The sequence below is a fragment of the Microtus oregoni genome, unplaced genomic scaffold (genome assembly GCF_018167655.1).
Source record: "Microtus oregoni isolate MIOR12 unplaced genomic scaffold, Mior012 000139F_ref0000186, whole genome shotgun sequence".
Classification (NCBI taxonomy): Eukaryota; Metazoa; Chordata; class Mammalia; order Rodentia; family Cricetidae; genus Microtus; species Microtus oregoni.
In genome coordinates this window covers 573,814-587,956 of record NW_024544789.1, presented here as the reverse complement: position 1 = coordinate 587,956, position 14,143 = coordinate 573,814, and the positions used below count along the sequence as shown (strand labels likewise).

General features: G+C 42.3%; 1 protein-coding gene across 2 annotated transcripts in view; it reads right to left on the bottom strand.

The window, feature by feature from the left end:
* Positions 1-583: 583 nt before the first annotated feature.
* Positions 584-14,143, bottom strand: part of Minar1 (membrane integral NOTCH2 associated receptor 1) — a 34,457-nt gene continuing 20,897 nt past the window's right edge. The window contains exons 3-5 of one of the 2 annotated variants that reach the window (XR_005973819.1): positions 9,442-9,696; positions 9,022-9,087; positions 4,609-4,737 (exon numbers count right to left, since the gene is read on the bottom strand). Coding sequence is in view for 1 of the 2 variants with exons in the window: in XM_041646634.1 (XP_041502568.1) it covers positions 4,540-4,737; positions 9,442-9,696 (453 nt within the window). In the remaining variant the exon portion in view is untranslated. Of the gene's footprint in view, positions 4,738-9,021; positions 9,088-9,441; positions 9,697-14,143 lie in introns of both variants that reach the window. The other variant, XM_041646634.1, reaches the window with a different exon arrangement.

Here is a 14,143-nt window from a genome sequence, read left to right as displayed (position 1 = left end):
GATATGATATTTCTACAAGGTTTTAGTGGGACTTGGAGCAGGAGGAGGACTAGTTTACTCACATATTTTTTACTTTGTGATGGGGGAGAGTCTTCTGTTTTGTGTTACTTTCATTGGTTAAATAAAGAAACTACCTTGGCCCTTTGATAGAACAGAAAATTAGGTAGGTGGAGAAAACAGAACAGAATGCTGGGAGAAAGTCGCCATGATTCTCCCACTGGACACAGATGCAGGTTAAGATCTTTCCTGGTAAGCTACCACTTCGTGGTGGTACACAGATTATTAGAAATGGGTTAATCTAGCTATGAGAGCTAGCCAGTAAGAGGCTAGAGCTAATGGGACAGGCAGTGATTAAAAGAATACAGTTTCCGTGTAATTATTTCTGGTGTAAAGCTAGCCGGGTGGTGGGACGCAGCCCGCCGCCGCTCCTTTCAACAACTTTGGAATCATTCAATTTGGGAAAAAGAATTAAGATGGACAGTTTGTAACATGTTCATAAACCTGAGCCCTATACTTTATGGATAAAATAAAATCTCATTACAAGTTACTGCATATTTTCCATTTATTTGGATTACATTTGGAGAGGCAGATTTTACATGATAGCTTCAAACCAACATTAACCAAATTTTACACGAGCCATTTGAAAAAAGATCTAAAAATGTGCTTAGTTATTGGTATTATATAACATTTATCAAGCACCAAGAGTGTGCTGAGAGCTGTACAGAACAAACATAGAAAGACACCATCCCTGCCTTCAAGGAAACCCATCTCTTTAGGGGCTTCACATAAAACTGTGCCTTACATTTCACACTCTGTTGTTCATAAGGCATAAATAAGGAAGGTTGTTGCATTTCTCACTATTACTTAATAAATATCTCATACTCTTCAGTTATACCAACAGTTACTCAAATCTTTACCTTAAAATACAAATTTCTGTAGTACAATATACAGTATATAATGTTTGGTATTCACACAATTGATCACAATATTCTTGTAGGTTGGTTATATTAATAATAGGAAGCATGTTGAATTCCAACATTTATAAATTTTCATACCATTAAACCATTAGCAGAGGGGTTTTGTGCAATAATATAAACAAATAAAGTGTCACAAGGAATTAAGACAATGGCAACAATAGTACAGATATTCAGAACACTGATTGTTTTTATCATATCTATTAAGCTAGCCTTGCAATGTATTATTCACATGGCTGCATGCCCTAAAGTAACATGTAATTTATGATTAGCTGACAGCAGATGATGTGTGATTGGCTTCATTTTATCAGTAGTTTAAACAAGGAAATGCTAGAATAAAATGCCTGATAGCAGAGAGTTGAAAAGTTCTTTTGATAGTGATTGCTTTTCTGCAAGGCTATGTTCAAAACAAATTCAGACTAGTAAAAAGGATGAAATTATTCTAAATTCCATCACTGTATAGAGACATTTGATTGCAAAATAATCCCTTCAATGGTAAAGTTATGTGATTAATGTTATAAATAAAAAATCTAAAGAAAAAAACAACAAAAATGAAATGAATTTGTAACATGAAGTGACTTAAGCTTTGGGTACAAAATATGTACTTTCTATAAAAAAATATAGAGCGAAATTATGACACTCAGTACAGAAGGTCAGTCAGTCACCTTCACTTTGGGAGGGGACATTGCAACAGGAGAGGAGGGGAATATATTATACAAAGGGGATGCATACTTTTCTGTCAAGTAATCTATCTTACTTCATTATGAAAATTGAGTGGTTGGGGGAGCTAGGGTGAGTCTGGGATCTAAGAAAAGCACATTTGGGGTCAAAGAGAAAGAGATATAACTATAAACATAATCTTTTATGAATTCTAAGACTCCAGGCATTCATGAACTCATAGATATGGCAAAGGTGTGGTCCTTCAACAGCAGCCTCAGTACTATCTGCCTGAGAATGGCCACTTTCCAGAGAAAACCTCCTTCCTTACTTTCCCCTTCATGATCTGACTCCTGGTTTATTATCAGGTCTAGATGCTTTCATTATGTGACAACATTGAGTTGGACTTATACTGGACTTAGAACAAGATTGGATTTCTTTGGTTACCTCCCCAGAAATGAAAAAGGTATTAGAAAATTCTATAGAGTTCTTTCACCTCTATGCTTGAATTATGTTTATAGTCATGCCCTCCCTAGGTAGCTAGGTACATGATCCACATAGGGCCCATTAGAAATAGATTTGTCCTAGTGCACTGTCAGTGGATGAAGTGTGACTGGCTTCATTATATCAGTGGTTTTATAGAGGGAGTAATATCTGGCCTTCATAATCCCACCTGTCAAATGGAGGAGTTGGGTTGGGATTTAACATAAAAAAAATTGAGGCAGGGTTTCTCTGTGTAGTTTTGGAGACTGTCATACTGGAACTCACTCTGTAGACCAGGCTGGCCTTGAACTCACAGAGACCCACATGCCTTTGCCTCCCAAGTGTTGGGAATAAAGGTGTGTGCTAATGCCAAGTTCAACAAAATTTTTATTATCTAGGAGAGTACATCTCTGCTGTTCTAAAGTCACAGATCAAGAAGTTGAAGGCTGAAGCTGCTATCACTGACTCTCTGACAGTTTAGTTTGTGTTGTGGGGCAGAATGGTGACATCAGAATGTGGTACAGAGTCATTGTTCACAATAAGGAGGTGGAAAAGGGACTCCAAAGGATGTAATCTAGTATATCCTCTTTGGAGTGAAAGAGACAATCTTATCTGAAGTGCCCAATCCAAAACAGAGCACCAAAAGACTAAAATTCTGACAACAGACATGTATTTATGCATGCATATATGTATGTATGTATGTATGTGTGTGTATGTATTCATTTTCATTGTCGAGTCCTATTTCATTCTAAGGCTTAAGTTTCATTCACCTCATTGAAGATCCACTAGTAAACATAACATATCAATAGAAATAGATATCATGAAGACCTCTGTTGTCATCTGTTAGCATCCTAAAGTGCATTGTCTACTCTTCACTAGTGACAACAGGATCCAGTGCAGCAAGCTCAGCATTGTTTGGAATTATTTAGAATGGATGCTGGACTCCTCTTGCTTTAGAAATTAGAAGGTGTCTCAGATTCCCCTTGCAGAAAGTGTACATACTTTCCAAAGTGATTATACTTACCACCACAATGTGTGTATGCCAGTTTGTTATCAAATCAATTTAAGGTTTCTAGACTCTGTCAATCATTTTTCTTTAGTTTGTTGTAAGACATTAGACATAGATGTTGATAAGGAGTCTTTTTGCCAATTATTGTCAAAGCACCAATCAGGAGGAAACAGAGATCAAATTCTAATAAAATTGCAACAGCTTCTTGTACACTTGGAAAAGTCTTGCTCTCAATTTACTTAGCAGAGAAGACAACAAACAAAAATCAGATACTTAGACATGTAGATAGATGATAGATAGATAGATAGATAGATAGATAGATAGATAGATGATTAAATAGATTCTATTTTTTGCGCTGCTGACAAATATTCAAAACTCTGGAGCAGATGTTGTAGTTGAGGAGACCTTAGTGCCTTTATCAGATTATCAAATAAACATTCTTTTAAAAGTCATTGAAAATGGTTGGTACCAGTGATGGACGGAAACCATGGTTTAACGTTAGAATGTCAAAGTGTCACCATTGTCTCTGCTCTTCAAGGCACAAGGACAAGTTCCAAACTCTTCAAAGTAGAGTGTCGGGTACCACCAAGAGTTTGAAAATCAAGGAACAGAGCCACATGCCAGAGCAAGAACAGAACATCCTTTGGGCTGTCAGTGACCGTCAGATGTTGAACATACCCCAGCAGGAAAGCCTCCCATCATGATGGGGACAATAGATATTGGCCTACTCATTCTGCAAAAAAAAAAAGAACACTGTATATCATGCTCGGTGTGGATGTACGGCTCCTTACTACCTGGGCCCAAGAAGAGGGTTCAGAATATCACTATGAAGAAGTGCAGGAATTCAGAAGTTCTACACTGGCAATGGCAGAAGGGCAAGGAGGAAGTCAGTAACCCTTGATAACTGAATAGAAGCCACATTTTTGGTGGACACATCCAGTTATTTCACCAGCAACAGTCTTAGACTGTTAAAGAAACTGATCCCACCCCTGTTGCCTTTTCATCTTTGTGACACCATCAGTTCCTCCAAAGAGCAAATATTGGATCTGTTCTGCATAACTTAATGCCCACTATGAATCATCATCAAAATGAAAGAAGACAATTAATTAGTCTTCCTTTTTTTTCCTTTGCTTGGAATATTCAATTTTTTTTACGGATAATTCATGGCCTTCATTATGTGGAAAAAGGTACTGTACTTTTGAAAATATATCAGAGTCTAACTACAGTTAAGCTTAACAGCTAGGTAGACTTTTTTCTAGAGGATATACTCTCTGAAGAAAACCTTCAGCCCTGTAGAAAAGCATCTGAGATTTTTTTTTTCTCTATTTCAACAAACATCCACACTGAGGTGAGCTTTAGAAATTCAGAAGAAAACAGTGGAAGCTGTGAGCTGCATGTAATGTTGGGTCCACAGGTTCAGGACTTCATCGTGCAGATGGGCACAACAATGACAAGAATGACCGTGCATGCAGCCGCAGTGATGAGAGCAGCAATCTTGCAGACCTTGGCTCGTCGGAATTCAGCTTCTTTTCGTTTTAGCAATGAATCATAGCCTGGAGTATAAATATCTTCCATCCAGTATTCTAAGTTGTTTGGGTTTAAAGATTCTTGAGTCTAAAAGTAAAGAGATGTTAGAAATACAGTTAATACTTGAGATCAGGTCCAAGACATCCTGACGATTTCCACTCCTGGAATATTTAAAAGTTATCTGCAGTTGGTAGCTAGCAATACCAGCATCATAAGATGCTTTCCCACCAGGCCTATGCCAGAGAATGACTTCTAGGGACCTATCAATACATCATGGACTGCACTGACTCCTCCCTCACTAAAACTGGCACAAAACTCATAGGTCATCTCTGCATAAATCACCAAAATGGCCGAGACAAGACTCAACTTTAAGGGCATGTGACCAAGAGTAGGTTAGCTCCACTGTAAGGGAAGCAAGAAAAGTCATTGAAAAATAATCTCTACCAGAACCTTCTGTAAGCAAGATTGTCTTATTTCTAGTCATCTCATTTCTCAGAGCTTTTACTAAAAATCAAAGGCACCTCTAGCTCAATCAAAATGTAAAATATTTTCATTACAAGCATTTGCATAAGTAGGTTAGAACACTGTTCAAAGTAAAGGACTTCAGACCCATGGCCGACTGTCCACCCTGGGCCTGTGTTGCTGATAATTCTAGACTAAGTGACACTTTCCCCCAAAATCAGCTCCTACAACAAATGCCTACTGAAGATTAATGCATTGTCTGAAGAGAAAGTATCATATTTAACCTACATTTCCCATAGACTCCATTGCACGTCGATGGCTAAAATCTATTTCCATGAAGCAGAGCTATGGTCTTGTTTTATGATAACCATTTAATAATGTGACATCCAAAAAGCAACAGCACATTACAGTCCCAAGCGAGGCCACCTAAATCTCTAAATCACAACCCAACACCTATTGTGAGAAGGGTTATTAGACTGTTTATGTTTTATAAACACGAGCACATTAAATTTACACACAAAGGATTAAAAACAAAAGCAAATCCCGTGCCTACAGAACTGAGAAACCTCAACTGTGGCACACTGTTGCTGGAGTAGCCATGCCTCTAAAACATGCTCTGTGTTTCCCACCCGCCCTATCTAGAGATAGTTCCTTCTGCCCCATGCTCTGCACCACAGTGTGTGATCAGTCAAAAAAAAAAAAAAAAAAAAAAAAAGAAAAGAAAAGAAAAGAAAACAAGAGGAGAGACGGTAGAGCAATGTTTCTCCCAGGCTTCTTCCTGCAGGTTTAGCCTGCCAACAGCTAGGCGCCCACCAGATTCTAACTTGCACAGCTTTCTGCCCTTGGACCGTCAGTCCCAAGAAAGGCAACAGCTCCTTTCTCCCTTCAGTCTGCTCTCTCGGGGTGTTTCACTGACCATTGCTGGCCCTTAACCTGCTCACAGCACAGCGAACACTCCTCTTTCCCAGCAGCTCTTCCCATCATCCCTTTGGGCATGCCATCTGCTTCCTGCAGAGTGCTGACAACTCACTGCCATTCAATAGCAAGATTTCATCCTTCCTGTTGATAACTACCATATATTTGAGGGAGGGGTTGACAGACTGTGGCCTGTAGGCCAGTTCTGGTTGGCCATCGGGATCTGTACAGGTCTCCAATTCTGAATGATTTTTCTATCTTGAAATAATTTAAGTAAATCAAATGAAGACAATATTTGGTGGCATGTAAAGACTGTGTGAAATGCTAACTTTGATGGCCCAAAGTAAGATTATCAGAATCATTCACAAATCATCTGGAGCCACTCTGGTGCTGCAGTGGGTAGGAGGGGCAGGATGGACAACAATGAACAGTGGCTGGAGAAAAGAACTTAGCATGCCTGGCTTCAACACAGCTTATAAATTTTGCAAGCCGTATAGAAGGGCAGAAGGCAGTGCTGGCCACCCATGATATCCCTAATATAAACCAGATATTTATGTTCTTGATGTGGGGAAAGCCTGTAAGAAACTCCTAGAACCTAGTGTCTACTGCTGAAGTTGAGCAGCCTCTCCCTGGAACACCACTACTTAGAACTATAGTGCCCACACACACACATGCACACAAATACACGCATGTACAAACACAGGCTTTCAGATGTTCATGCATATGTGCAACATGCACACACAATTCATATGCAAGTGTATATATATCAACACATATGCACACACAGACTCTCATGCATGCGCACGCACACACACACACACACACACACACACACACACACACACACACAGAGCTCTGCTCTCCATAGACACAGTTGGGCCCCACTTGCTCTCCCTGACATGAAAATCCTTCTGCAGATGAATGCGCATTCAATAAGGAAGAGAGGGATCCAAAGATGGGCCTGTATTGCTGGAATACTGACCTGTCACGTGAATGATGTGCCCACGTAGATTAGGTTTGGGTGGAAGGCTAAACTAACAGCCTTCCATGCCCTATAGCCTTGAAGACAAACTCTGGTCATTATGTCCAAAATAAGCTGCTCTTTCCCCCGATTTCCCAGGGCTGGTGCAGGAGAGAAGCAACACACACAGGGAGCAGAGATTGGGGGCTTTGGTCCCTCCATCTCAGAACAAGGCAATCAGCCTCCTCTCACAGCTATCTACACTTGGTTATGGGCTAAGAGTCTGCCTCGGAAATAAACTATTTTAATTAGTTTTGTTTTCAATAACGTCAAGCTCTAATGGCACCACAGCACAAAGAGGTAATACCCAGATTCCCAGGGACACCGCACACAGACTCACTTGTAATTAGGCCTGCCAAATGATGAAAATAAAGCCAGGCCTACACCAGTGCCTACCCCCTTGGTGGGTATCATTAATGCATTTATATATGAACAAAAACGGGCCCCAAGAAACCTGTTCCAAAGCTAACCTGGAACAGCACTTCAATCTCTGCAAAGCAATGCAAACAGATAAGCTGGCGACTCTGCTCCACCTGCCCCGGTGTCTGCCCTGCTGTTCTGCCAACGCATCAGCGGGCAGTGAGCTCTATCCCTTCAGTATGTGCTGTTGGATACTCTGACCTTCCGTTGTTAAGCAGAGTTACCCAAAACTCTGTAACCCAAATGTCTGTTGCTATTTTATGCTAATCTTATGGTTATTCTTTAAAACCCTGGCACATTCAAACTGCATGCTGTCTCTCCCTAAACTTGCAAAATCTGTTTTCAAGGTCGCTTCCAGGGCATGGTGAAATATTGGTTATTACAATCTATTGAGCTGTTTCTAATTCTGAGCATTTTCTGGCTGGTAGGATAACGCTGATCGGGGGGGGGGGGCACGTTTAGCAAAGTTGCACAGAGGTCTGCTTGTGGGAGACTCGAGTTATGATCCAGCCTACTTATCATCAGGAAGATGACAGGGAAGAGAGAAGCCCAAAGTGATAAGTGGCGTGTGGTATGCATGGGGATATTATTACAAGTGTAGGAGGGGCTGGGGAGAGTTTAGAGTGTTCCTGAACTTGCTTGAATTGCTACCATTTAAGTTCCCAGATATACAAGTGTGATTATATTCCTTTTGTCTGAGATTAAGTTCTGTTAAACTCCCAGCAACAGCAAAGGGAAATGCTACATAGAAAAGAGAAGAGGAAGAACAGGAGGAGACTTATTGTCCAATGGTCCAGTATAGATCCAGACCTGTCTGACCTGGGCCAACTCACTGGGCTTCCTGCTTCCATTGTTTCCTGGTTTATAAACTGGAGATGATCAGAGCAATGCCTGCCTCACAGGCAACTGTGCCTGGAACTAAGAGATGGATGTGAAAGGTACCATGTACACTGCCTGACTGCAGCATCCTCCACCAGCTCCTGAGTGCCACCCTCTCAACGCCAATCAGTGCCAGGTTCTTTATGTATATTATTTTCAGTTCTCACAACAATGCCATATTAAGGTGGATATTTTTATGCCCGTTTCACAGGTGAGAGGATCGCAGCTAAAGCAGGTGAAATAAGTGCTCCACATCACAATGTGTTGTTAAGAAGCTTTGGATTAAGTCCTGGTGCTGTTCAAACCCGTTGCCTTTTCTCTGTCGCATGCTGTACCTCCCACACCACCCTTGTTTAGAGAAAGGCCATGGCATAAGAGCTTTGCCATCATGGGCCTCCAGACAGCTCTCACCATCCATGCTTAAAGTGCACAGGCTGTCTGGAGACAGCGCATTCTTTTGGTGCTATGGCCTCTCTCTCCACACAGTTTAGCCCATGGGTGGCAACAAGGATTCCTTTGCAAGGGTGTGGAAACATAGACAGACGTGCTGTGAATGGAATTGAGCTGCCCACCAAAATAAAGTGCAACCAAAACCCAGCCCTGTGGTGGGTGAACAAAAAAGCATGCCCTCTAGCCATAATGGCATTCATAGACCTTCCAGGAATGGCTCTTACCTGGGGTGGCTCCATATGGAAACATAATCCATAGCTTGGCTCCCACAAACATGCTTATCCCACGTGCTACATATGGAAGGAGAAATCAGCTTGTGTATCATTAAACAGTTTGGCTCAGGTCTTGTGAGCAAAGATTAGAATTTGCACTTGATTTTAAATGCATCATTAGCAAATCAGATGGCCAACATATCTATAAAGCAAGCACCCTCATTGTTAAATACTTAGAAACAAATCCTCAAGGTGTAAACCCCCTTGTTTAAAACAACAACGAAAAAGACCACTCTCCTCTCTGGTTTATTAACTTTCAGAATGCTACAGCAAGGACCCAAGGAGTGTTTGAAGGTTGAGGGAGCGGCCAGATTTAAGTCATCCACACAGCCCACGACAGGGCTCCTCCCACCCAGAAACAATGAGTCTCACCTGCAGGTCCAGGGCTGTCAACTTGCCCTTGTCACCAGAGTTCCGAGAATACTCCTCTATGGTCCAAGAAGGCTGGCCCCGCTTAACCTCAGCCAGCTCAGTCAGCCGCATGTCTGTGTACAGGGGGTTGCTCTTCATGTGGGCCTTGAGGGAGGTGGGATAAGGATGTGGACTGAATACTTGCTCTACCAGGAAGCCATCTTTGGGTTGCTTGGGCAGTCGGTGCTGTGGGGGAATGTCATACTGCCGGTCTGCCTGTAGGGAAGCACAGAAACATCCAGAAAAGCCACAGAGATGCCGTGGGGTCTCACAGTACCTTTGAGCAGCCAGTCAACTTTTTATCAATGAGATCCTAGTAGACACCCAGACAGGAACACGAGTTTACTTGTGAACCCATACAAAGTCTGCCTGTTTGGGGAGAGATTCTCTAAAGAGAGCTTCTGATCCTGACAGTGCTAGGAAGAGCAGATGTTCCCACATCTAGAGAAGTTCCTATGACCTGGTCCTTACATCATCCTCACCACAATTGGCTCCTCTTGTACAGTCAGATAATGGAGCTCAGAAAGACTCAATTATTTGTATGAGAACACACAGCAAAGCACGGATTTAAACCTAATCAACTAGTTTTCGAGTCTTTGATTGGCTCTTGTATGTTACTGACCCTTCTTTTCTGTCCCTCTTCATACTGAGACTCAATGAGTGAAAGACACAGGCCATTCCGCAGGAAATTGCTTGAAAGTTCTGCTGAGAGCCTGCCTTGACAGACAGAAGCCAAGCTGGAAATTCCACACAGAGAGTCTCTAGTGACTGTCCGTGGTGGCACGCGGCCCTTTCAAAGGAATCAGTACAGCACTAAAGATAAAGGAGCAGCTTGGGCAGCAGCATGGAAGTGGGAGTGTCTGAAAGGGCCTGATGTCAATTATGTCCACAGGCCATGAGACATATCACAGGCTATTCTATTCCCAGTGAGCCTGTAAGAGCAGGGCCTCTGATCTTTTTAACATCTACCTGGAGGCCACCGGTTTTTCACAAGGATGACCCTCCAGCTAGTACTCCGTCACAGATGGGATGGGGTGGATCTCTGTGATCTCGGAGGGTTGCGTCCAGACCCTTTGGCTAGAGCTCGCCACACTAAACTGTAACTGCTTATCTGCCAGCCTGCTTTCTCCACTGAACTGAGTTTCTCCAAGGCAGGGAATAGTTTGTTTGTCCTTTAATTGTGGCCCCAGCAAAAATGGTACTAATAAATAGGATACTCCATCAGGATTTGTCTAAAGGATAGAAACCAATGATATGGCCCTAAGGTATGAGAAAAAAAGCAAAGCATTCAATACGAAATAACAGAAAAAGGAAAAGAAGAGCATGAGGGGAGGTCGTGTGACAAGTGAACACATGATGAGCACATGTGTGTGGCTGTGAGTGTACATATCATACACCTGAATGTAGGCTAAAAACACATACCAGCACACCTGATCCACTGGCTCATGCCCAGAAGTGATGTAGCTCAACTATTCAAAACCATGGAAGCTACCGACAAAGGAACAGTAAATCAGGCAACATGGGCTTCCTTCTTATTTTCTAACTCTTCAAAGCCACGGATTTTCTAACAGGCTCCATTGGCTTTATCTATTCTGCCCATGTCTCATTCCCCAGTCCTAATGTAAGCAGATTTTGCACAAAACTGGGGATGACAGAAATCCCCATGACAATAACCTTGTGGTAGCCATTGGGCTGATTGTCTACCCACCTCTCTGCCTGGTGCTAGGCTGCAGCACTTCATAGCATCTTCTCATTAACATTTCAGCATCACAACTACAATTCTCCCCACTGTGGATGCACAAGATCAGGTGAGAGAGGCTAAGAGGGAGACTATATGCTGCACAGACCCAGGGTTTGAACCATTTCACACTTCTAAGAACATCTCATTGAGGCTCAGGCTTGTTCTTACTACAGATGAGTTTATACTCTAAGATGGTAGTCTGGTGTAGGACAATGATCTATATTCTGTCAATTATATTTTAAATAAATGCTGATTGGCCAGTAGCCAGGCAGGAAGTATAGGCAGGACAACCAGACAGGAAGTAGAGGCGGACCAATGAGAACAGAGAATTCTGGGAAGAAGAAAGCTTGGTCCACAGTCATTGTGACCCATCCACAGAAGAAGCAAGATGTGACTGCCCTGCCAGATAAGGTATCGAGCCACGTGGCTAACACAGACAAGAATGATGGGCTAATATAAATTATAAGAGTTAATAAGAAGCCTGAGCTAATGGACCAATCGGTTTATAACTAATATATACCTCTGGGTGATTTCTTTGGGACATAATGATTGCGAGAACGGGGCAGGACAGAAACCCGGATAACAGTAGTCAGTATGTATATACATAATCTATATTTCAGTAAATGTTTTTGCCCAGTACATCTGAACGAAAAGAACTGAAAGCTAGAGGTAAGAAATGGGCAACAATCCCTGTAGACATGTCAAGAGAGGTGTGAGCAAGGAGGCCTTGAGGGGTGCGCAGAACCCAGAGGCCTGAGGTTGCACAGACCAGCATCAGTCATTCTCACCTTATTCTAAGCACAGAGAAAGCATGTCGGACAATCTTGATGTATGAATTATGTTTGATCATATAACAAGGTCTGGCATAGATCTAATCTACATGGGAAGTAGAAAAAGACATGATCTCCTGAGCATGGGAGCATGGGGACCTTGGGAAAGGGTTGAAGGGAAGGTGAGAAGCAGGGAAGGTAGCAGAGAAAAATGTAGAGCTCAAAAAAATCAAAAATAAAGAAAGAATTACTAAAGTATTTGCTAATTAGGTGACTGAGTGGATAACCATAGCATTCTTGAGGAAATACAAGTTACTCATCAAGGCAGAAGAGGCTTTGTGATAAAATACAGGAGTTTGATTAGAAAGAAGTATGTGAAATTCAGGCTCAGTGGGTAAAGGCATTTGCCAACCAAGCCTGGTGTCTGAAGTTCGATCCCTAGGACCTAACATGGTAGACAAAAAGAATCAATTCTTACATGTTGTCCTGTGACCTCCACATGTGCATGAACACACACACACACACACACACACACACACACACACACACACACCTGAGCAAAAAATACAAAAGCCTGGGTAAGAACTTGGAGACTTTTTGCTGAAGCGAAGAAGATCTGCAGGGGATTTTGAAACAAGAGACACTGCACACCTGTAGATGGCAATTTTAGGGCAACAAACACAGAAGTAGCCCATGAGATAAGGTAGGAAGTGGAGGGGTGGGTCCCCAGGCCCCAGGTAGGATGTGAAACCTGGAATAAAGGATACCAAAGGGCAAACAAGGCAAAGATGAAAGAGACATCACAGAAAGTAAATATGTGGAAGCTGAAGCTAAACTGGGCATGTGCGAGCCATAGCTCCTGGGGAGCTCCTCAGCTGGGAAAACTGCTGGGGTGGTGGCTATTCCCCATAGCAGTAACAAAGAAGAAACACTAGCTACAAAAGAATAGAACATCTAATCTGAGACAAGAGGATTTTGACCTAGGCATGGTGACAAGACATTTGGAGGATCTGGCTTTCAGCAATTTCTGACACTGACCAAAGCTGCAACAGTGACCAAAGCTGGTTAGCCCAACAAGGATCATTAGCAAGAAGTGACAAAAGCCAAGAAGAAAAGTCACAGTGAAAATAGCCACACAGTTCAGAGGGCTTACTTCAAACAGTAACAGTTTAATGTGGAGCTTTCCAAGTAGATTGTATCTAAGGTTGCAGCTAGTTCTAGTGGTTTGGTAAAGTATTGGCACTTCACAGATTGGTGGTCAGGCTGGTTCACTTTGGTTTGGTAATACTACAAAAGACCTAACCATGTGAGTCCTCTAATGGTCATCATTTTTTTTAATGTTATATAGGACCCTGAGCTCCAGAAATCTAGCCTTAACCTTGTGTCCATAGCAAGCAGTTTAGGGAAAAGAGCACCATGGGACACAAGGGGCTCTTTTGGGATTAGAAAAAAAAAGTCTCTTCAATTTTCTTTCCTCTCATTCTGGATCTTGAATTCAAAGCCATTGTTTGCAAATTTGTTTTTCTTGACATCACTTGGGAAAACTATACCTCACCTCTTCTTTGGCTCAGCACCCTCGAAGCCCTTCCTACTACTCCCTCCCCTGACAGTCCAGCCCTCAGAGTCCCCGGGAGGGAAGGTCATGGCCTCATAGAAGCAGAGAATGTCATGAAGACAAGCTGCAGATTGAGAGTGCCTCAGTCTGGCATAGACACTGGAACCCATCGAGAGTGAGGGATCAAACGCACGCCTCCTGGAACAGGTCCCTTCACTGCCATAGAGCAAAGGGAAGCATTTGGACACATGCCTACATGGATTCCAGTGCTGGTGGGGGGAGGACTGTGACAAATGGTCAAAAATAACACATGAGAAGTGTGGAACACCTATTACATATGAAGAAGAGACAACTAAAGAGGAGAAAAAGACTGTTTCTGATTGGCTGTTTTTCCATGGTAGAACAATGATGTTGTTTCCTTATTCTTAGTAGCCAACTATTTATCTTACAGTGAAAAGACTCATGTTTTCGAAAGTAGCATCATGCATGAAACCAAATTCATACAAGAGACCCAGCAACAAGGACACTGGCAAGCATCTTCCCTTGCTTGCCTGGTGCAGATCCCACTACTTCAGCAAGGACGGGAAGATAACCTTG